The sequence below is a fragment of the Pecten maximus genome, unplaced genomic scaffold (genome assembly GCF_902652985.1).
Source record: "Pecten maximus unplaced genomic scaffold, xPecMax1.1, whole genome shotgun sequence".
NCBI classification, from domain to species: domain Eukaryota; kingdom Metazoa; phylum Mollusca; class Bivalvia; order Pectinida; family Pectinidae; genus Pecten; species Pecten maximus.
The window spans coordinates 1-23,570 of record NW_022979295.1 but is presented as its reverse complement, the minus strand read 5'-3'; the positions used below and the strand labels follow the sequence as shown (position 1 = coordinate 23,570).

At 41.6% G+C, this 23,570-nt stretch overlaps 1 protein-coding gene across 1 annotated transcript; it reads right to left on the bottom strand.

The window, feature by feature from the left end:
* Nucleotides 1-4,063: 4,063 nt before the first annotated feature.
* Nucleotides 4,064-23,404, bottom strand: LOC117318450 (the record flags this gene model as incomplete). The annotated part of the gene is given in 10 exon segments (XM_033873435.1): nucleotides 4,064-5,910; nucleotides 6,425-6,519; nucleotides 6,827-7,265; nucleotides 7,410-7,513; nucleotides 16,257-16,296; nucleotides 16,457-16,580; nucleotides 16,926-17,144; nucleotides 18,029-18,152; nucleotides 18,654-18,795; nucleotides 23,270-23,404. Coding segments are annotated over 10 exon segments (2,304 nt in total), but the record flags the coding sequence as incomplete, so codon positions are not given.
* Between the last annotated feature and the right edge of the window lie 166 nt (nucleotides 23,405-23,570).

Genomic DNA, 23,570 nt, shown 5'->3' with positions numbered 1-23,570 from the left:
TCACTCAAACCATGGACTTTCCCTTATTTCAAATGCAAACTGGGTCTTATTTACGTCCGGAATGAAGGTCAGTGTGTTAATATTTCTAATGATGATGTTTTGCCCTCTTTGAATCGATAACGTTAACTGCCCGCTTTTTATTTGGGTCATATTTTGGACGTGACCTTGGCACAAAAAAAAATGAATAGATAAAAAAAAATCCGTAAATATTTGAACCGATTTCAAGTTTCGGTTTTGATTATTTTATATCGGTATCCTTTTTATTTCGTTGAAACATTGTTACTATAAGTGGGGGGAAATGGAGAGATACTCTTGAAAAATAGTAATACGATGTACAAGATACAACTAAATAATAATAACAGTGGCAATAATTTATCAACAAAAAAAAAGCTGTGATTATTATTCAAATACTATTATTATTGCTGAAGATCTCCTGGCTCTGTAGCATATATATCTCTCTCTAATAAAGCACATAAAACATATGTAGCGAGTCTACGTAAAGTGAGTGCATACATAGAGGATATTGAATGGTTTCCCGTTTAATATAACATATATTATACGAGTATGACAGAATATCGATATTTTCACGAGTGCGAAGCACGAGTGAAAAATATCGAAATATTCTGTCATACCAGTGAAATATAAGTTATATTTAACGGTATACCATTCAATTTTCTTTTTATTGCATTTCATTAACTTTAAAAAAAAAAAAGTTATCCCAAAACCATCCTAAAATTAATAGTGTCAAAAAAGGCGGGAATCAGTAATGACGTCATCTCTTTGTGACGTTACTCCACGTCAGCTTGACGGCGCCATCTTGAAAGGACTGATCAACGCAATGTAAGCGTTTTCTACTGTTATCGGAGAATCTACGCACGAATAGCTTACGTCTAGTAAGTATTTTGTAAAAAAACTTGTCTGAAATTTCAGAAATACAGCAAAATAACCAATTTATCTATCTCCCCTTCGATTGGAAAAATCGGCAAGTTTCAACGAGGTGAATACAAAGGTCCGCTCTGATTTGTCAAAAACGGAAAACATATATTTTCACTGCAAAACTTATATTTTCACTGCTCATCGCTGCAGTGAAAATATAAACTCGTATGACAGAATATTTCGATATTTTTCACTCGTGTTTCGCACTCGTGAAAATATCGATATATTCTGCCATACTCGTGAAATATATGTTATATTAAACGGGAAACCATTCAATATCCTTTATATATTTCACTTGAAAAAATGCAATAAACCGCTTTATTTCTTGAATGTTCCTTAGTTGATACTAAAAAAATAACTAAGTACCCTTAGCCCGTCAGCCAACAACTGTCAGATTTAAAACTATCAAAGTCGTCGTGTCATCCATTCGTTTTCGATTATAGGGTAAATAAAACGGGTAAAACATGTTCTTCTTTGTCATTCGGCCTCCGTCAAAAAATGACGATTACGGCTAATGGGAGGCGTTGCCAATGCTCTTAAAAAAAAAGTGCAGGGATTTGGGTACAGTGAGAGGGGTTTTTTTTTTTTAATTTTTTAGTGGAAACTATAAGATAAAATTATTTGATGGTGTGTTTATGGTGTGTGTTTGAGATCATCAAGGGCTGCATTGTGTATATGTGCCTTGAAGATCTCTAGTGTAGTGCATTGTACTGCTGCCACCGGGAGGAGGTTCCACTGTGTTATTGTGTGTGGGAAAAAGGAGTATTTATATGTGTCATTGGTGGCAGATAGGTGTCTGAATGTGTAGGGGTGTGTTTGCCTTGTCCTAGGGTCAGCTGGGTGCATGATGCCGCGTGGGTCTATTGCGACATGATGGTGAATGATTTTGTATAAAAGTATGAGTCTGGTCTTGAGTCTACGTGTTTGAAGTGTGGGCCAGTTGAGTGTGTCCATCATGTCTTGTACTGAACTTGTGTTGTGGTATCTGTTTTGTACGTATCGTGCTGCTCTGCGTTGAATTTTTTCTATTTGATTGATTTGGTTTGTGTTGTGCGGGTCCCATATGGAAGAGCAGTATTCTAGTTTGGGTCTCACTAGGGCTTTGTATGCATGTTCTTTTATATGTTGTGAGTTTATTTTCAGGTTGCGTTTTAGGAAGCCCAGTGATCTGTTGGCGTTTGCAGTGATGTTATTGATGTGTGTATCCCATTTGAGGTTTTTCTGTAATGTGAGTCCTAAGTATTTGCTGGCGTCGACTTGTTGCAGTGTGTGGTCGTGTAGTTTGTAGTTATATGTTGTTTTGGTGCGTTTGTTTGAGGTGGATATGATGTTGCATTTGTTTGGGTGAAATTTCATGAGCCAGTCTTGTTCCCACTGTCCTGCTGCGTTTATGTCTTGTTGTAATTTGTGTGCGTCGTCTATGTTGTGGATTGTCTTGTAGATGATGCTATCGTCGGCGAAGAGTCTGAGGGTGCTGTGTTTGATGTAGTCTGGTAGGTCGTTGATGTATATGAGGAAAAGTATGGGGCCCAAGCAGGTTCCTTGAGGTACTCCTGAGGTGACTTGGACTTTGTCCGATTGTTTCCCTTCAAGTAATACTGTTTGGGTGCGGTGTGTTAGAAAGTCTGTAATCCATGTGAGTGTGTTACCTGTAATTCCGTAGTATTTGAGTTTGTACTGGAGGCGTTTGTGTGGGACTTTGTCAAATGCTTTGGCAAAGTCCATTATGACAATGTCTGTCTGTTTGTTTGTATTGTTATTTAGTGTTAGGTCGTGTATGAATGTGGCGAGTTGTGTTTCACATGATCTTAAGGAGCGAAAGCCGTGTTGGAGGTTGTAGAGTATGTTGTTGTCCTCTAGATGTTTCATTGTTGCGCTTGTGATGATGTGTTCCATGATTTTGCATGCGATGCAGGTGAGTGAGATTGGGCGATAGTTAGTGGGGTTGTGTTTGTCTCCTTTCTTGTATATAGGGTTTACATTTGCGTGTTTCCAGTCATGTGGTAGTGTCCCTGAGCTGAGTGAAGTGTTGAAGATTTTTGTGAGTATGGGTGCTATGGTATGGGTGCTATGTATAACCATCAGGGGCGTAGCTGGGCCCTGATTTTGATTTAAACATATTTTTTTTTGTTAAATATAACAACAGGAATAGGACACAAGTTATCGCAACTTAAATTCACTTGAATTCACTTGCGCGAGTCCGAAAGTTTTGGAAAGTTTTGAAGTTTTGAAAGTAATAGAATGGAGTTGAAACAAATTCGATGGTCCGGCTTTTCCCCCAGTAAACTTTAATTGTCATTTCTGTTCCCGATGTGTCAGTGTCACTATATGGTTCTACTATGTATACAAGGTGTTGTTACATTTTGTTTATGAAAAAACTAAGTGGATTCACCTGCGTACTTGCGTACAGGCAGCTACGTGCCTGACCATTTTATTTCCGAAAATTCACCTCTGCTTTTCGTAACATTTTCAGGACGAATATCAAAAAGAAGGAAATGTCAAGAGAATACAATCGAATAACATTTAAAAGATTTTGGCTAATATATCTCACGTCAATACTGTAAGCATATCAACTTACATTGTTATTCTGCTGAATCTGAAAATAAATCCACTGTAAGAATAAGTGTGGGCGTTGTAATAGGTGTACATTTGTACCTGTATTAGGTAGTTTCCTCGTCACCACCCTAGTTGAGATATGGCCGGATGTTTCTAGACGTACATGGCGGGTGACTCTCCCGGAACATTTGTCTTATTCTACATGCACTTTCCAAGAGTGTCCATGCGAATCAACATGTTTTATTTATATCTGGCCTTGTTTTATGGATTTTTAGTTCGAATTATGGTTTCGTTTTGATCTAGGCATTCTCTGTTTTAATACAAGGATCCTATACTAGCACTACATTTTTGTGTATGCATAGTATAGGTCTTGGATCAGTATAATAATGTTTATCAATGTAAAAAAAATCGTTGCTTCAAAACTATCCATTCCGCCTTTTCCAGACTTTGTTTGAACAGTCCAGTCTCTAACTCGGCCAGAAGAAAAATCTTTGCCTTAAAATTAAAAGGATTCATTTAGCACAACGACGATTTACATCGGAAGCAAGATAACATCAACACGTACAAAGTATAATGTATCAATTAGGATTTATAGAATCTAACATTGGTGTGTTTCGTGAACAGGGATATTTCAACCCGGGTGTAAGAGTTTGGCCAGTCAGCACGAGGCTTGTCGAGTGCGGGTCAGTCAAACTCTTACACGAGGGTTGAGACATCCTTGTTCGCGGAACAGACCAATGATTGATTATTTTTCTCACATACCTACAAGCAAAACCTTTTAAGAAAGTTTTTCATCGCGCCCTCTTCATTACTCCTTGGAGTGTGCATCACAATTGATGACGCCATCATTTACGACATGGTTTCTCAACGTAAAATAATGACGTTATGTTATTGTGAGCAGCGTCATATAGCGCGTGCCAGCTACCTCCCTGTGTGCGATCGATTGATCTTTTCCCTAGCAACTGCAGGATCTCCTCCCGTCTGTTCCATCATATCTTTCCAACAATTGAACTCCTTCCTTCACAAAACTATCTTCGAATGCTGTCCATACAATATTAACTGTTATGTAGGAGGAATCTGTTCTTTTCTTTTGAATACATGTGTATTCTCGCCCTTGTTGCTTAAATCAGGACAATCTGTACGCACTGTATTGTTAGAATTGGAGTAAGTAAAGGATTCTCTCTTCTTTTGCTCATTAAACTGTCAGCCAGATAAGATAGGACGCCATACATTTTTGTGTAATCACAATATTTCGGGACCCAGACTAACTAGGAATTTAGTTAGGGATACAAGAAAATCTTAAAATTTGATCTTTGTCACTTGCTTCAGCGGTGATTATCATTTTAAACTAAGTACTGATACTGATTTTGTTCCTGGATAAAGGACCATGCATTAAGTTGTTTCACTTGTATTTAAACAGTCAGTACTTTTATTGCTACTGCAACACATGTTATGACAAAGAAAATCTAGACACCGCACTTTTTTGTTATTCTTGATAGTGTAATATTTTGTTTAACCTTTTTGATACAGTGTAAATTACAATACTTCGAAGTAATCATGCCAGCAGGGATTAATGCTGTTGTCACCTGATGACGTATACTTCCCGATGGCGGACAGCAGAGGTGGAGAGTGTTGCATTTGCGAAAGAAATGATCGCTGGATCTCTTGATCATACCGGAACACATACCCTATCCAATGCATGAAGGATTTGAACTGGGACCCTTCCGCACGCTCTTCTGTTCCCACCTTTGTTATCCTATGGAAGAACCAATTCAGGATGTTGGACACCGAACGTTGGATATGGTTGTTTGTCGCAATGTAGCATTTGTCAAATGCTTTTTGAAGTAAGTTATAACTCTTTTCACATAAGATTTGACTTGAAGGTAGTGAAGTGAGGTCTTCTTCTACTGCCAACTTTGCGACCTGAAAGAGTACCTGACAAGAGTAGTGATCGGCGTTTACGTAAACGCATTCGTGAGCCATTGTTCGGATTAGACCTGGTGGTAGGACTGTGATGAATTCCATACATTCTATGTCATGGTGGCATTTAGCACGAAGATACACCATCAGGGCATCAATAAATTCACAGGGTGAATGTGGATCAAACGATGAGAGTATCGTGCTAAGAATCTTTGATAGGTGATGCCTATCAAGCTTTTGTGAAATGAGTTCCCAGTTCTGAAATGCAACGATCTGGAATTGGACTCCACTACGCTTGCCAATTGTAAGAATTTCATCGAAGATCTCGTCTTTTGATAGGCATGCGTAAGTGTTGGACACGCTCAGATGATTTAGGAATAGCTTTAGCATGATTGTGTTATGTTTGAAGTAGTACAAACTGCCTTTTAGTTTTCTAAACACGTCAAATACCAGCTCGCTCATCACTCTGCACGTACAGGCAAGGCACGTTTCTAACATCTACAAAAAATTAACATATATTAAGATAGACAGATGATTATCAGATAATTTTATAGGCACAAGGTCAAAATAGGTTCAAATACATTGCAAGAAAAAGGAACAAATTAAACAAGAAATATCTTTAAAAAAGACAAACGGCATAGTTTTAATGCTGGTAGTTATAATGTAAACCTGCTGGTGAAATATGCGTTTCAGCACGGATAACAAAATTATATCAGTTTGAATCATTTTTGGTGATAATAAGACTAAGACTGCATTTGAATCAGGAATATAATGTCATGTATGTGTCATTTTAAAAGATACATCCACTTATTCAGCTTGCATTCAATCTTAACTTTGTTTCGTTTTTAACTGCATATCTGCATTTTGTATCTACCGCTACATTGACCAATCACATACTTCATCTCGACCAGTAACGCCACCTGTCGCGTCATATCCGGAGACAAAAGAATATTATACGGCTATGCCGAAAAAAGGGACCTTAAAGTTTGAGACATAAAAAACAGTGATGTACCTCTGTAACAATATCTCGGCATTCGACGCAGGAAGCCTGAAGAAACAACCATATTGTTTCTGACGTCATGTTTTCGATGACATCATAATGAACCACTAAAAAATTAAAGACAAATGTTTTAAAAGTTTTGTTTTTATTTTGTTTTGTTTTTTTGGCATTCTTGATTTACGTCATATATTATAAGAAACGTTTCACTATCTCTGCACAATAGAATTGACTATCGTTATACGTTACAAAGGAGTTTTAACTATTTCTTTGCAATACACTCAACTAATGTTATACGTTACGGAGCTGTTTAACGATTTATTCACAAAAGACTCGACTTCCGTTTATATTACAGGAAAGTGTAACTATTTCCGTATATTAAGTACATTTCAAATTTTACATTTTCTTTTACCATACCAGAAAGTCTTGAAGAGGACAGGTCCCAAGATGATAGGGACTTGAGTGTAGAACACACTATATTTCCACATAGCTGCGCCCGCCAGACTATCGATAAGTGTTTAGATGTAGTCAACATCGTAACCAGTTTAACGTTCTTGGTCTGCTTACAATATGATGTGTTGAAGGCGTTAATATGTTTCACAAAAAGTGAAGAGTAATTCTGCAGAAAACTTTGGTTTTGTATACTCTCCTTGATGTCCAATGTAATGACATCCAGTATGTTAGAACAGCGTTGCCGTGACTTTAGTGATAAACTCTCGGATGGGGAATCCCGCATTTCCTCCAGACGTAGAATTCCTTCCACCAATATACGGGTGTCGTTCGAATTTCGTCGACGAACAGTTGAACCCAAGTACAGTTTTTCACAAAGGTACAGAAATACGAAATCCATCTGTATCTACAATGAAAGATAAAAAGAAACTTCTTTGAGATGAATGATAAAGGGTATACTGATCCATCATATGTGTTATGATTTTACCCAAAATAAGTGTATGACAACTCTTTCTAAAAATAGAAAAAAGGAATATCCACATATATATACCCTCGAGAGAACAGATGTGGACTGGAGTTTCCAAGGTGATGTCCTATTTATCCGTCTGGTTTTCGGCGGTGATGGATTGGCTTCGCTTTCGTCACCAAGTTCAGCTGTTCAAAGAAAATTGTAGACATAATAAGTCATTTTCTATTGTACGCTAGTCGTGTAGTAACATCTTCTATCATCCCAGGCAGACCTTCATTCTGTTTGGAAGTGTTTAACGCATGATCTGTCTTACTCAAATTAACTGTCTTTCTAATGAGGAAACAGTAGATCGGTCTGAACTGTCATGTCGATATCAATTGTCTTTCTTGTGTGTGCTGTCTCTCTGGTGTGAACTTGAGGTTTTTGTAGTAAAACCAATGTTTATGATATAATACTCACCACCATATAGATAATAGCGTATCGCCTCCGGCAGCCCATAATTTGCATAACAAAAATGAAAATAAATATCCCGTGAGAGGACCCTTAATGCCCGATACGAACGCACCGCGCATGACCCAAAACCTCACTTCCGCAACCAAATAAATTGGATGAGGAGACGAGGGGAGGAGGGTGGGAACTCTAGTATATGGTGGTGAGTATTATATCATAAACATTGGTTTTACTACAAAAACCTCAAGTTTATTTCAATAATAGCTCACCACCATATAGATAATAGCGAATTTGTCTTACCGTAGAGGAGTCTCCGAGGACAATGACCTCTTGAAAAGACCGCAACAAAGACATCAGTTAAAAACCCCTTAAGGGTCTGGGATATTTACAATAAAACTCTTTAAAAACAGAAACCGCAATGGAACCTCCCTAAGGATTGACTGGGGGACAAGTTACTGACTGAGCAGTGACAAGAGGACCCAGAGAATATAACCCATCTGCATGGGAGGACAGCGACCGCAGATAGAAGTCTGCAAAGGTGTTGCGGCCTCGCCAAAAGGCAGATGCCATGACCTCATCATATGAGGTTCCATTGAGAAAAGCCCAAGAGGCAGATAGAGCCCTGACTTCATGTGCCCTAACCCGAACACTGTCACGAGTCTCTGCAGTAGACCCCTCATAGGCTTTCTGAATAGTTTCACAGATCCACCTGGAAATAGTCTGAGAAGATATATCAGACTGCTTTGCCTTGATGGACAAGAACAGACGAGGTCTAGGACCCTGCCGCCCCCCCTTAGTTTTATCAAGATAAAACTTCAAAGCCCTACAAGGACAAAGTAGCAGATCCTGATCATTGGGACCAGAGACAGCCTTTAAGGCAGGAATCTTAATAGGATCTGGTGAAAAATTGGGAACCTGGTTTTTCGCCAAGAAGGAGGGGTCAGTGAGAAGGGTCACTAGGGAATAGTTTCGTGACCACCTGAGACATGACGGAGAAGAAGAAAGAGCATGTATTTCACTTCTCCGCCTACCTGAGGCAAGTGCAATCAGGAAAACAGTCTTCCAAGAAAGGAACTTAACAGAAGCAGAAGCCAAAGGCTCATAAGGAGACCTTGTAAGAGAGTCCAAAACTAAAGCCAAGTCCCACTGGGGTGTCAAGATTCTTACCTTAGGCTTCTCCAACGAAAAAGACCTGAGGAGATTAGAGAGAGTGGAACATGTTCCAACATCTGAACGACCCCGAAAAGAAAATACATTGGCTAAGGCTGAACGATAGCCTCGAATGGTGCTAGGCGCTAGTTCCCTAACCTTAAAAAGGTAGAGGAAAAACTCCGCTATTAACTGAATAGAGGCACCGAGTGGATCAATCTTCCTGCTGATACACCAACTGCAGAAGACTGACCATCTGGACTCATAGATGGCAGATGAGGAAGATCGAATAGATCTTGTGATGCCATCGGTAACTTCTGCAGAAAAGCCTGCCTGCAAGAGACAGACCGAGATAGCCTCCACGCGTGAAGGTGCAGGTGTTCCGGATTGGGGTGAAACTGTCTGGATTTGGGCTGGCTGAGGAGATTCCACCTGGCCGGAATGGCCAAGGGGAGATCTACCAGCAAATCCAGAAGAGCCGGAAACCAAGGCTGTCTGGGCCACAGAGGTGCTATCAGGAGAACCGAGCAATCGTGATTCCTGACCTTGTGAAGTACCCTGCCCAGGAGGTTGAATGGAGGGAAGGCATATGCCAGAAGACCCTCCCAGCTCAGGGATAGAGCATCTACTTCCCAAGCCAAAGGATCCGGAACTGGAGACACGAACGTCTGAATCTGGAAATTCAGAGCTGTGGCAAACAGATCTACAAGAGGAGTCTCCCAAACCATGCAGATGGCCCTGAATATAGACCTGTTCAGGGTCCATTCTGTGATAACTGGACTCCGTGATCTGGATAGCGTGTCTGCTAAAACATTCAGGTGCCCTGGAAGATGCCTCACTGAGAGGGACAGACCCATATCCTGACAAAGAAGAAGAATCCTGATAGTGAGGGCACATAGCTTGTGAGACTTTGTACCCCCCTGATTCTCCAAATAAGCTACCACTGTAGCATTGTCTGTAGCCAGACAAATGGACTGATCCTGCAGCAGAGGCTGTAGGGACTGAATGGCTAGCAGAACTGCTCTCATCTCCAGCACATTGATGTGTTCCTGGAGTTGAGCCCCCTGCCAGACCCCTGAACGACACTGACCGTTGAGGTAGGCACCCCAACCCGTCATAGATGCGTCCGTATACAGAGTTACTGTAGGGGAAGCTCTCTGAAGAGAGACGCCCTTCAAAACATTGGCCTCCAAAGCCCACCACATGGCCGAGGCCTTGACGGAAGCTTCCAATGGAATCCGAGCATCCCACTCGAGGGATGCAGGTTTCCATTTGGAAAGAAGAAACATCTGAAGAGGGCGAATATGGAGCCGACCCAGGGGTACGACATCCGAAAGGGAATTGAGGAACCCGAGAAGCCTCAGAAACCACCTGACCTGAATACAGTCCAGACTGTTGAGCAGAATAACCAACTCCTTGGCTTTCTGGAACTTGGACTGAGGAGGAAGAACGAGGCCCCGATCCGTAAGGAAACGGTTTCCCAGGAAAATGAAGTCCTGGGATGGAAGAACCTCGGATTTCTCCCGTGAAGGGATAAAACCTAGGCGTAGAAGAGTTGTCAAGACCGACCTGGTGCTGCAACGCAGAGAGACTGGGTCTATATGCAGCATCAGGGAGTCGTCGAAATAAATATGGATATCTACTCCGCGACTGTGTAAATAGCCCACAACCACCTGAAGTAGCTTGGTGAACACCAAAGGGGCGGTGGTCAGACCGAAGGGCATGGCCTTGAACTGGAACACTCTGCCCTGAGAAGTGAATCTCAGGAATTTCCTGACCGATTTCTTTATCGGTATATGGAAATAAGCGTCCTTGAGGTCGATTGAGGTCGCCCACATACCTGGAGCTACCGAAGTCAAGATACTTCGAGGTGTCTCCATTTTGAAGTGTGGCGAGACTACATGCTTGTTGAATGCACTGAGGTCTATAATCGGACGCCAGGCCCCGGATTTCTTCTTGACAAGAAACATCCGGGAGTAAAAGCCTGGAGTCCAGAGTGACCTTGGAAGCTCCTCCACAGCACCCTTGGCTATCAAGGAATTGACCTCGTCTAAGAGGGCTTGAGCCTTCTCTACATCGCCTGGTGGAGGAAAGAAGATAGGGTCCACAGACAGAGGAGGATCCTTCAAGAGAGGAATACCTAGACCCTCGGAAACCACCGAAATTGCCCACTTGTCCTTGGTGAGCTCCTTCCATTCTGGTAGGAAGGAGGATAGACGACCCCCGACGGGCAGATCTGACTTTGGAAGCTGGAGACCTGACCATGGATCGTCTAATGGGGAGGACAAGTGACAATGAGGAACCGAGGGACTGAAAGAGTCAGGAACTCTGTCCCTTCTTGCTGGGATTCTTCTTTCCACCCCTTCCCCCTCTGTGACTCTGACTGCCCCGACCCCGAGAAGAGTGCCCACCTCGAACAGCCGAAGCTACAGGAGGCTGAGTCTGAGTCTGAGACTGAGTTGTCTGAGCACCCCTCTTAGGCTTACCTGGACGCTGCACCCGGCCAGGTTTAGGCTTAGCCCTAAGCTTCTCAAGCCTAGCTGAAGCCGCCTTGTCATTGTTGACTCGGTCCATGACAGAGGTGAGAATACCTCCAAACATTTCTGAGCCAGACAAGGGAGCAGTCATGAGATCGGAAATGAATGGCTCACCTACAGCTAGTCTGGGCTTCAGAACTGCTGCACGGCGGGCCAAAACAAAATCAGCAAGAACTGCCAAAATGAGCGCGGTTCCATCCATGTGGGCCCGGTTCATGGCCTTGCTGAGTTCAGCCAGAAGCTTAGTCTTGTTAGGTAGGCTCTCCTCAGAATGAGAAGATGCTACGAACAAAGCAGAGGAAAAAGAATCTGCATAAGCCAGCACATGAATGGCAAGACGAAGCAGTCTTTCCATGCGACTATGCTCCTTAGGAGATAAATGAACAATATCATTTGATCTCCCAGGCCAGCGATGGTCTAAGATAAGATCCACCTTGGCTGGAGTAGGTTCAACTGAGGAATTGTGCACAGAATATCGAGAAGGACTAAACCCCTCGATATCGCTAACCCCCAGAAGCAAACCAGAAAGATCCTGCTTTCTATTAGAAGAACCTTTGGCCTGCAGAACCTTTTCAATTTGGGCCAATGCTGAAGAGACCATAGTCCCTTCAGCCAAAGACCTACCTGATGCCTTAGCTTCTGGCTCCGAGGGAAGAAAGGCACTTAAAGTTGAAGTCCTTTCTGGGAGGCTAGAAGCAGAGGGAGGGGGACAAAATTCAACTCCCAAAAGGGAAGCAACCTCCAAACGAAGGCTACGAAAGGAATCAAGATTCCTCTCTGCCTGAGATGCAGCCAGACCTAAATCTGAGTCGGGGTTATCAGCCTCAGAGTGAAAAGACTCATGATCTGACCCCTCGGTAGGTACTGATGGGAGCCATGAGCGAGTCTCGGCATCCAAATCAGACCCAGCATCCAACGACAGAGTGTCCCCATCATCAGGCAAAGTCAGCTGACCAACATCCTCAGTCTCAGACTCCTCAAAATCCATATCCTCAGTCTCCTGAAGATCAGTTTGAGGAGACTGGCCAAAACTGGAGGTTGACCGAGACACAGTCTGGTCTGGAGCCTCCATTCTCCTACACTTAGAAGCAGAAGAAAGGCCAGCACTAAGATGAGAGAAGTTGACTTTACGCTTAACCCTGCTGGGAAGCGATGACCTGGGAGTCTCAGCCAATGTCTTCGAGGGACGGTGAACCCTTTTAGACTTAACAAGGCGTGAGCGAGAAGGGGGGGGACCCAACTCAACACCTGACTGATTATAGACAGCTGAGGAAACCCAAGGTTGACCAGTGTAACCTGGAAAGGTTTGACCATACCCAGGGTATGGAAATCCCATAGACTGGGAGGGGCCCCAGTGTTGGCCGAAGCCAGAATACTGGGGAGAAGGCAACATTCCGACACCCGCAGGACCAGGAAATGAATTGCCCCCTACTGGAGACCTGCCTGGCCAATATGGCTGAAAATGGCCAAAATTGCCAGGAGACTGCAAACTACCACCTAACCCGGGTGCAGAATGAGGGTAGGGATAAGGTGGGGGATGCCCTGGAGCACCCATAAACCCCACTGAGCCAGGAGCTCTAACTGGAGGAGGACCAGATAGAGGCAAGGCAGACCTAGGAACCGACGGGTGCATAACCCCGGAACCCAAACCAGACTCAAAATACGGTAAACCAACGCCTGGGAGTGAAACAGAGACACTCCCAGCTCCTAGTGCAGCCTCTCCAGAACCACCGTAAAAACTGGCAGTACCAGCCGGCCTACTGTCAGTGGGTACGCCGGCACCCCTCAATGGGGCCCGGGTCGCATGACTGGCCTGTTCGGTAACCATTCCGCTAACGGAGATGGTACCTGGACACTCGCTCCCTTCGACCTCCAAGGAGATTCCCGGGTGAGTGCCCTTCTGATGACCGATAGAACCCAAAGGCCCTACCGCCTCAGAAATATGTGTGTGAATAGGCTCCTCTGTAGCCAAAGAGTGCCTACCACCGTGAGACAAAATTACTTCCCCTTCAGGGGGTAAAAATGCCTCACTGCCAGGTGGGAGGCTGACAACAGCACCACACTGGACTTTAGGTTGACGTTTACTGTCTGCCCCAGACTTAGCACCCTTATTACGGGCGACAGACTGATGGGACAACACCCTGTCCCACAAAGTGTTTGACCATGTCAAACAGACGGAACACATGTTGTCCCGGGAGCAACCTCGGCAGGTAGAACAGGTGTCATGGTCATCCCCATCGAGGATGACATGACCGCAGTCTCCTGACCGACTTTTTGGACCCGAAGTAAGTCTCTTACCTCGCATACTGCTAGGCGGGCAGCTTCCAGCAAACGAGAAAATCCAGCCAAAAAACGGAAGAAAAATCCACCGATAAAATTACGGAAAAACGTCCCGTAAACTGGAAATAAGTACAGAAAAGTACAAAATGAAAAAGAAATAAAACAACTGAGTTGACAAAAGCAAAACGGTAGCAAATAAAGCGAGAAAAATAGACACCGAAGTGGTCTACTAGACCGCGGTACCGTAGCGAGACAGTCCACGTGTGCAGTAACCACTCGACAAAAAAGACGAAATACGACACACGAACGGACTGACAGTTCAAACGAAAATGAAAAACTTGTCAACAAAGATGAGAATAACAAATTACGAAAGCAAAGCAAAAGAAAAACTAATTAAATGCAACAAAAACCCTGGGAAAACGAGCTGTCGTCAAAATCCTTCTGGGATGATGGCTGCCATAAGCGGAAGTGAGGTTTTGGGTCATGCGCGGTGCGTTCGTATCGGGCATTAAGGGTCCTCTCACGGGATATTTATTTTCATTTTTGTTATGCAAATTATGGGCTGCCGGAGGCGATACGCTATTATCTATATGGTGGTGAGCTATTATTGAAATAAACTGTCATGTCGATATCCATTGTCTTTCTTGTGTGTGATGTCTCTCTGGTCTGAACTGTCATGTCGATATCAATTGTCTTTCTTGTGTGTACGGTCTCTCTGGTCTGAACTGTAATGTCGATATCAATTGTCTTTCTTGTGTGTGATGTCTCTCTGGTCTGAACTGTTATGTCGATATCAATTGTCTTTCTTGTGTGTACGGTCTCTCTGGTCTGAACTGTCATGTCGATATCAATTGTCTTTCTTGTGTGTACTGTCTCTCTGGTCTGAACTGTCATGTCGATATCAATTGTCTTTCTTGTGTGTGCTGTCTCTCTGGTCTGAACTGTCATGTCGATATCAATTGTCTTTCTTGTGTGTACGGTCTCTCTGGTCTGAACTGTCATGTCGATATCAATTGTCTTTCTTGTGTGTACGGTCTCTCTGGTCTGAACTGTCATGTCGATATCAATTGTCTTTCTTGTGTGTACTGTCTCTCTGGTCTGAACTGTCATGTCGATATCAATTGTCTTTCTTGTGTGTGATGTCTCTCTGGTCTGAATTGTCTTGTCGATATCAATTGTCTTTCTTGTGTGTACTGTCTCTCTGGTCTGAACTGTCATGTCGATATCAATTGTCTTTCTTGTGTGTACTGTCTCTCTGGTGTGAACTGTCTTGTCGATATCAATTGTCTTTGTGCTGTCTCTCTGGTGTGAACTGTCATGTCGATATCAATTGTCTTTCTTGTGTGTACTGTCTCTCTGGTGTGAACCGTCATGTCGATTGAACTGTCATGTCGATATCAATTGTCTTTCTTGTGTGTACTGTCTCTCTGGTGTGAACTGTCATGTCGATATTAATTGTCTTTCTTGTGTGTACGGTCTCTCTGGTCTGAACTGTCATGTCGATATCAATTGTCTTTCTTGTGTTACGGTCTCTCTGGTCTTAACTGTCATGTCGATATCAATTGTCTTTCTTGTGTTACGGTCTCTCTGGTCTTAACTGTCATGTCGATATCAATTGTCTTTCTTGTGTGTACTGTCTCTCTGGTCTTAACTGTCATGTCGATATCAATTGTCTTTCTTGTGTATACTGTCTCTCTGATCTGAACTGTCATATCGATATCAATTGTCTTTCTTGTGTGTACTGTCTCTCTGGTCTTAACTGTCATGTCGATATCAATTGTCTTTCTTGTGTATACTGTCTCTCTGGTCTTAACTGTCATGTCGATATCAATTGTCTTTCTTGTGTATACTGTCTCTCTGGTCTTAACTGTCATGTCGATATCAATTGTCTTTCTTGTGTGTACTGTCTCTCTGATCTGAACTGTCTTGTTGTGGGGCCACGGTGGCCGAGTGGTTGAGGTGTACCGACACTTTAACACTAGCCCTCCACCACTGGGTTGCGAGTTCGAAACCTACGTGGGGCAGTTGCCAGGTACTGACCGTAGGCCGGTGGTTTTTCTCCGGGTACTCCGGCTTTCCTCCACCACCAAAACCTGGCACGTCCTTAAATGACCCTGGCTGTTAGTAGGACGTTAAACAAAAACAAACCACTGTCTTGTTGATATGAACTGCCTTGCTAGTATGACTCTCTTGAAAGTATGAATTATCTTGCTAGTATGAAAAGACTGGATAGTATTAACAGTGCTGCTTGCAAGTAGCGAATGTTAAGTTGGTGTGTACTGCTGTGACTTTGCATACATTGTATGTACATTTATATATATTTATGACAATTATGTATTTCGTGACGTCCGTTTTGTCAAAATAATCTATACTTATGTACATTTGTATAAAAACAGATGGACTTAGCATCGGTTATTTTGAGGAAGGAAAGAGTGGATTGAAAATAACCGAGGAATTGCCTTGGCTACATAACAAAACATTTTGAAATCTGAATATATATGGTAAAAAATACCTTCTTCAGCCACCGAACTGGTATCGTTAACATCGGAAATCTGAAAAAAAACATGGCTTTGGTGATTTATTTAAGATGTTTCTTTTTAATACCTTTATATTTGAATCAGTTCTTTTTGTGTGGTAATTGATGTTGGCGGCTTGATTACAAATTAAAACAAATGACTTGATATTCAGTGAATGACCGTTTTGTGTCCTAACCTGTTCCTCCTTCTGTATACATTTGCGCATGAGCAGGCTTCCATAGTTGGTCAGATCGATATTACTAGGCCCGTACATAACTAGGCTTTTGAATCGAAACAGCATCAGTGACAATGGCTCCTCACTGAAATGAAATCAATCATGATATGGAAAATAACAGAGTAATGTTTCTGATCGAATCATTGCTTTCTTGAACACAGTGATGACTATGAGCAAAACGGTTTAAATGGCGTGTATATTTCGTATAAGACCATTTTTTCTTGAGTTACATAAATCTTACTTATAAATATATGAATACTGATAGCATAGAACTACAAAAAATCTTATGATAAATATATGAATACTGATAGCATAGAACTACAAAAAATCTTATGATAAATATATGAATACTGATAGCATAGAGTTAAATAAATCTTAGTTATAAATATACAAGTTAATACGTCTAGTTGTTAAATAACAACCTACATACGTGAACTCGGGCGTGAATTGTTTGTTTTCCAGCAGATGCAACCCCACGTTCCTCACTTTTCCAGCACGAAGACTGTTTGGTAAAGGGAATGTTGTTTCATCAGACTCCATTGTGTCGTATCGACATGGTATGCGTATAATGCGTAGCACCACCATTAGATCCTCTTCTTCTGGGGTTCCATAATAATCTTCCATTTTCATGTCACCATAACTCATGCTACTGTAGTATAGAATGTACATAACATATTAGTATAGAGTTGATAACGTGATGGTATAATATTGTTTTATAATGTTGTGGTATAATGTTGTGGTATACTGTTGTGTTATAATATTTTGTTATAATGTTGTCACGTGGTGGTATAATAGTGTGTTATAATGTTAATGTAATGTGGAATGATGGTGTGGTATAGTGTGGTACAGTGTTGTGGCATTATGATGTGGTATAATGTTGTGGTATAACGTTGTGATAAAATGCTGTGTTATAGTGTTGGTTTTTAATGTTGTGGTATGGTGTTAAGAAATTATGTTGTGGTATAATGTTGTGGTATAGTGTTAAGAAATGCTGTTGTGGTATAGTGTTGTGGTATAGTGTTAAGAAATGATGTTGTGGATAATGTTGTGGTATTATGATGTGGTGTAATGTTGACTGTGGTATTATGATGTGGCATAATGATGTGGCATAATGCTGTGTTATAATGCTGTGGTATTATGATGTGGCATAATGATGTGGCATAATGCTGTGTTATCATGCTGTGGTATGATGTTGTGTTATAATGTTGTAATATAGTATTGTGGTATTATGATGTGGCATAATGCTGTGTTATAATGTTGTAATATAGTATTGTGGTATTATGATGTGGCATAATGTTGTGGTGTAATGTTGTAATATAGTATTGTGGTATTATGATGTGGCATAATGTTGTGGTGTAATGTTGTGGAATAGCGGTGTGGTATAATGAATATGTATATATACTAAAAGAAGATTGTAAGGTCTCGTTACGCCATTTTCAATGCCACTAATACTAGTAAGAGGCTTCGCTGGAAACCTTGGCCAGGGAGAGTTTACTTGAGGTGCAATTCCTGTACTGTTCCTTTAAAACTTACTTGTGTAAGTCTCTTAGCAGATCTAACAGGTGTTGTCGAGCTTTTCCATCAAACGAAAGAATAAAACAAGTAACCCATATGTCAAGGTCAAAGAGGAAATATCTGTTCACGTGGATCAGCAAACCTTTTGGAAAAAATGCAATAAAATATTTCATCATACACCAAATTACGCTTTCTAAACATTGCTTTATATAAAACATGAATAGGTTGAGTATCTCACACGTTTCTATCACAATATTGCTATACAATATACTCAATGACATTTCAAATGTATGAGATATCATTTCTTATTTATATAATCATTGTTTGTTGTTGTAACGGCGTCTTCATATGGATGAAATTTTATATTTGAATTTTATAATACACCTTTGAATATAGTAAAGAGATTAAATGTGATACATATTTATCTGGACATTTCACACAGGGCCAAGTTATTTGATCTTTAATCGATAGATTTATGTTCTCTATTGCCTTTGTTGTATAGTTTTACATAGTAACAAAAGCCTGTGATCGTAGATAATTGTACATCATACATAATATGTAAAAAAATAACCTAATAATGATATAACAGGCAGAGAATTTTTCACTTTATCAGTCAATTAAGAATTTAATGTCTAGGCTATACCTAATACTTCAGCCACTGTAACAACAAGAAGTGTAAGGACATCACCCGCTTTGTCGACTTCCTTGTCGCGGAGAAATTTAGCAACTTTCATCAAATAAAGTTTTAAATTGTCACCATCGACGCGCCATGTACATCCACTCGCCTGAAAAAACCATTGAAAAATAAAACTGAATGGTGACTTAATGAAATTGATATAACTATTCCTAATTTGTATTTAAATAAATTTGATTAAAAAGTGATGTAAATCTATTTCACAAAGTCATTAATATCAGGATTCATAGTAGAAAGGAACAGCATTGGGTTTTTTGGTTTTTTGACAATAGAAAAAAGCAAATATAATATTATCATTACACAATGGAATTGTTATCATTTCAAAGAAAAGAGAAATTTTCCAAAACTGTTTCACATAAAAGTCTACAATTGAAAGATTCACAGATAACCACTTCATGTACGAGTTATTTAGATACCAGTCATATAACCACACGATATAGCTGTTTCCTCCTTTAAAGATTCTTCATTGATAATAGTGACGATAGGGACCAAACCTAGATTATAATCCTCAGTGACGATAGGGACCAAACCTAGATAACATACAAATCATCAGTGACGATAGGGACCAAACCTAGATTACAATCCTCAGTGACGATAGGGACCAAACATAGATTACAATCCTCAGTGACGTTAGGGACCAAACCTAGATTACAATCCTCAGTGACGATAGGGACCAAACCTAGATTATAATCCTCAGTGACGATAGGGACCAAACCTAGATTACAATCCTCAGTGACGATAGGGACCAAACCTAGATAACATACAAATCCTCAGTGACGATAGGGACCAAACCTAGATTACAATCCTCAGTGACGATAGGGACCAAACCTAGATTATAATCCTCAGTGACGATAGGGACCAAACCTAGATTACAATCCTCAGTGACGATAGGGACCAAACCTAGATTACAATCCTCAGTGACGATAGGGACCAAACCTAGATTACAATCCTCAGTGACGATAGGGACCAAACCTAGATAGCATACAACTCCTCAGTGACGATAGGGACCAAACCTAGATTACAATCCTCAGTGACGTTAGGGACCAAACCTAGATTATAATCCTCAGTGACGATAGGGACCAAACCTAGATAGCATACAACTCCTCAGTGACGATAGGGACCAAACCTAGATTACAATCCTCAGTGACGTTAGGGACCAAACCTAGATTACAATCCTCAGTGACGATAGGGACCAAACCTAGATTACAATCCTCAGTGACGATAGGGACCAAACCTAGATTACAATCCTCAGTGACGATAGGGACCAAACCTAGATTACAATCCTCAGTGACGATAGGGACCAAACCTAGATAACATACAACTCCTCAGTGACGATAGGGACCAAACCTAGATTACAATCCTCAGTGACGATAGGGACCAAACCTAGATAACATACAACTCCTCAGTGACGATAGGGACCAAACCTAGATTACAATCCTCAGTGACGATAGGGACCAAACCTAGATAACATACAACTCCTCAGTGACGATAGGGACCAAACCTAGATTACAATCCTCAGTGACGATAGGGACCAAACCTAGATTACAATCCTCAGTGACGTTAGGGACCAAACCTAGATTACAATCCTCAGTGACGATAGGGACCAAACCTAGATAACATACAACTCCTCAGTGACGATAGGGACCAAACCTAGATTACAATCCTCAGTGACGATAGGGACCAAACCTAGATAACATACAACTCCTCAGTGACGATAGGGACCAAACCTAGATTACAATCCTCAGTGACGATAGGAACCAAACCTAGATTACAATCCTCAGTGACGTTAGGGACCAAACCTAGATTACAATCCTCAGTGACGTTAGGGACCAAACCTAGATAACATACAACTCCTCAGTGACGATAGGGACCAAACCTAGATTACAATCCTCAGTGACGATAGGAACCAAACCTAGATTACAATCCTCAGTGACGATAGGGACCAAACCTAGATAACATACAACTCCTCAGTGACGATAGGGACCAAACCTAGATTACAATCCTCAGTGACGATAGGGACCAAACCTAGATAACATACAACTCCTCAGTGACGATAGGGACCAAACCTAGATTACAATCCTCAGTGACGATAGGGACCAAACCTAGATTATAATCCTCAGTGACGATAGGGACCAAACCTAGATAACATACAAATCATCAGTGACGATAGGGACCAAACCTAGATTACAATCCTCAGTGACGATAGGGACCAAACATAGATTACAATCCTCAGTGACGTTAGGGACCAAACCTAGATTACAATCCTCAGTGACGATAGGGACCAAACCTAGATTATAATCCTCAGTGACGATAGGGACCAAACCTAGATTACAATCCTCAGTGACGATAGGGACCAAACCTAGATAACATACAAATCCTCAGTGACGATAGGGACCAAACCTAGATTACAATCCTCAGTGACGATAGGGACCAAACCTAGATTATAATCCTCAGTGACGATAGGGACCAAACCTAGATTACAATCCTCAGTGACGATAGGGACCAAACCTAGATTACAATCCTCAGTGACGATAGGGACCAAACCTAGATTACAATCCTCAGTGACGATAGGGACCAAACCTAGATAGCATACAACTCCTCAGTGACGATAGGGACCAAACCTAGATTACAATCCTCAGTGACGTTAGGGACCAAACCTAGATTATAATCCTCAGTGACGATAGGGACCAAACCTAGATAGCATACAACTCCTCAGTGACGATAGGGACCAAACCTAGATTACAATCCTCAGTGACGTTAGGGACCAAACCTAGATTACAATCCTCAGTGACGATAGGGACCAAACCTAGATTACAATCCTCAGTGACGATAGGGACCAAACCTAGATTACAATCCTCAGTGACGATAGGGACCAAACCTAGATTACAATCCTCAGTGACGATAGGGACCAAACCTAGATAACATACAACTCCTCAGTGACGATAGGGACCAAACCTAGATTACAATCCTCAGTGACGATAGGGACCAAACCTAGATAACATACAACTCCTCAGTGACGATAGGGACCAAACCTAGATTACAATCCTCAGTGACGATAGGGACCAAACCTAGATAACATACAACTCCTCAGTGACGATAGGGACCAAACCTAGATTACAATCCTCAGTGACGATAGGGACCAAACCTAGATTACAATCCTCAGTGACGTTAGGGACCAACCTAGATTACAATCCTCAGTGACGATAGGGACCAAACCTAGATAACATACAACTCCTCAGTGACGATAGGGACCAAACCTAGATTACAATCCTCAGTGACGATAGGGACCAAACCTAGATAACATACAACTCCTCAGTGACGATAGGGACCAAACCTAGATTACAATCCTCAGTGACGATAGGAACCAAACCTAGATTACAATCCTCAGTGACGTTAGGGACCAAACCTAGATTACAATCCTCAGTGACGTTAGGGACCAAACCTAGATAACATACAACTCCTCAGTGACGATAGGGACCAAACCTAGATTACAATCCTCAGTGACGATAGGAACCAAACCTAGATTACAATCCTCAGTGACGATAGGGACCAAACCTAGATAACATACAACTCCTCAGTGACGATAGGGACCAAACCTAGATTACAATCCTCAGTGACGATAGGGACCAAACCTAGATAACATACAACTCCTCAGTGACGATAGGGACCAAACCTAGATTACAATCCTCAGTGACGATAGGGACCAAACCTAGATTATAATCCTCAGTGACGATAGGGACCAAACCTAGATTATAACCCTCAGTGACGATAGGGACCAAACCTAGATAACATACAACTCCTCAGTGACGATAGGGACCAAACCTAGATTACAATCCTCAGTGACGATAGGGACCAAACATAGATTACAATCCTCAGTGACGATAGGGACCAAACCTAGATTATAATCCTCAGTGACGATAGGGACCAAACCTAGATTATAATCCTCAGTGACGATAGGGACCAAACCTAGATTATAATCCTCAGTGACGATAGGGACCAAACCTAGATTACAATCCTCAGTGACGATAGGGACCAAACCTAGATTACAATCCTCAGTGACGATAGGGACCAAACCTAGATTACATACAAATCCTCAGTGACGATAGGAACCAAACCTAGATTACAATCCTCAGTGACGATAGGGACCAAACCTAGATTACAATCCTCAGTGACGATAGGGACCAAACCTAGATTACAATCCTCAGTGACGATAGGGACCAAACCTAGATTATAATCCTCAGTGACGATAGGGACCAAACCTAGATTACAATCCTCAGTGACGATAGGGACCAAACCTAGATTACATACAAATCCTCAGTGACGATAGGGACCAAACCTAGATTACAATCCTCAGTGACGATAGGGACCAAACCTAGATTACAATCCTCAGTGACGATAGGGACCAAACCTAGATTATAATCCTCAGTGACGATAGGGACCAAACCTAGATATGATATATAAGTGACGATTGGAGCCGAACCTAGATAACGTATTTGTGGTAAGTGAAAACATATTAAAACTATTTTCAAGTGGTGTTGATGATGTCCATTACTATATGGTTTTACCTTCTGTAAGTCCTGTTTAAAATCTGCCTTCATCTTTTTGAGGGACTCTATCCACAGCCGCTGATCGGCGTGAGTATCCCCATCATCATATGTTATATCAAGCGTGTCTGGTCTGATATCTGATTCATATGTAGGTAGTTTCCCTTATAAAAAAACAATGACAGTGTTCAAGGATGGAAATTAAATTGGAACTCTTAGGGCACATACAGCTGTAGTATGATGATAGTATATATAGTATGTTGGTTTTCATGATTAAGCTCTTTCCGAATTTACTTGGAAGTGTCGAATAAACATAGGCTTC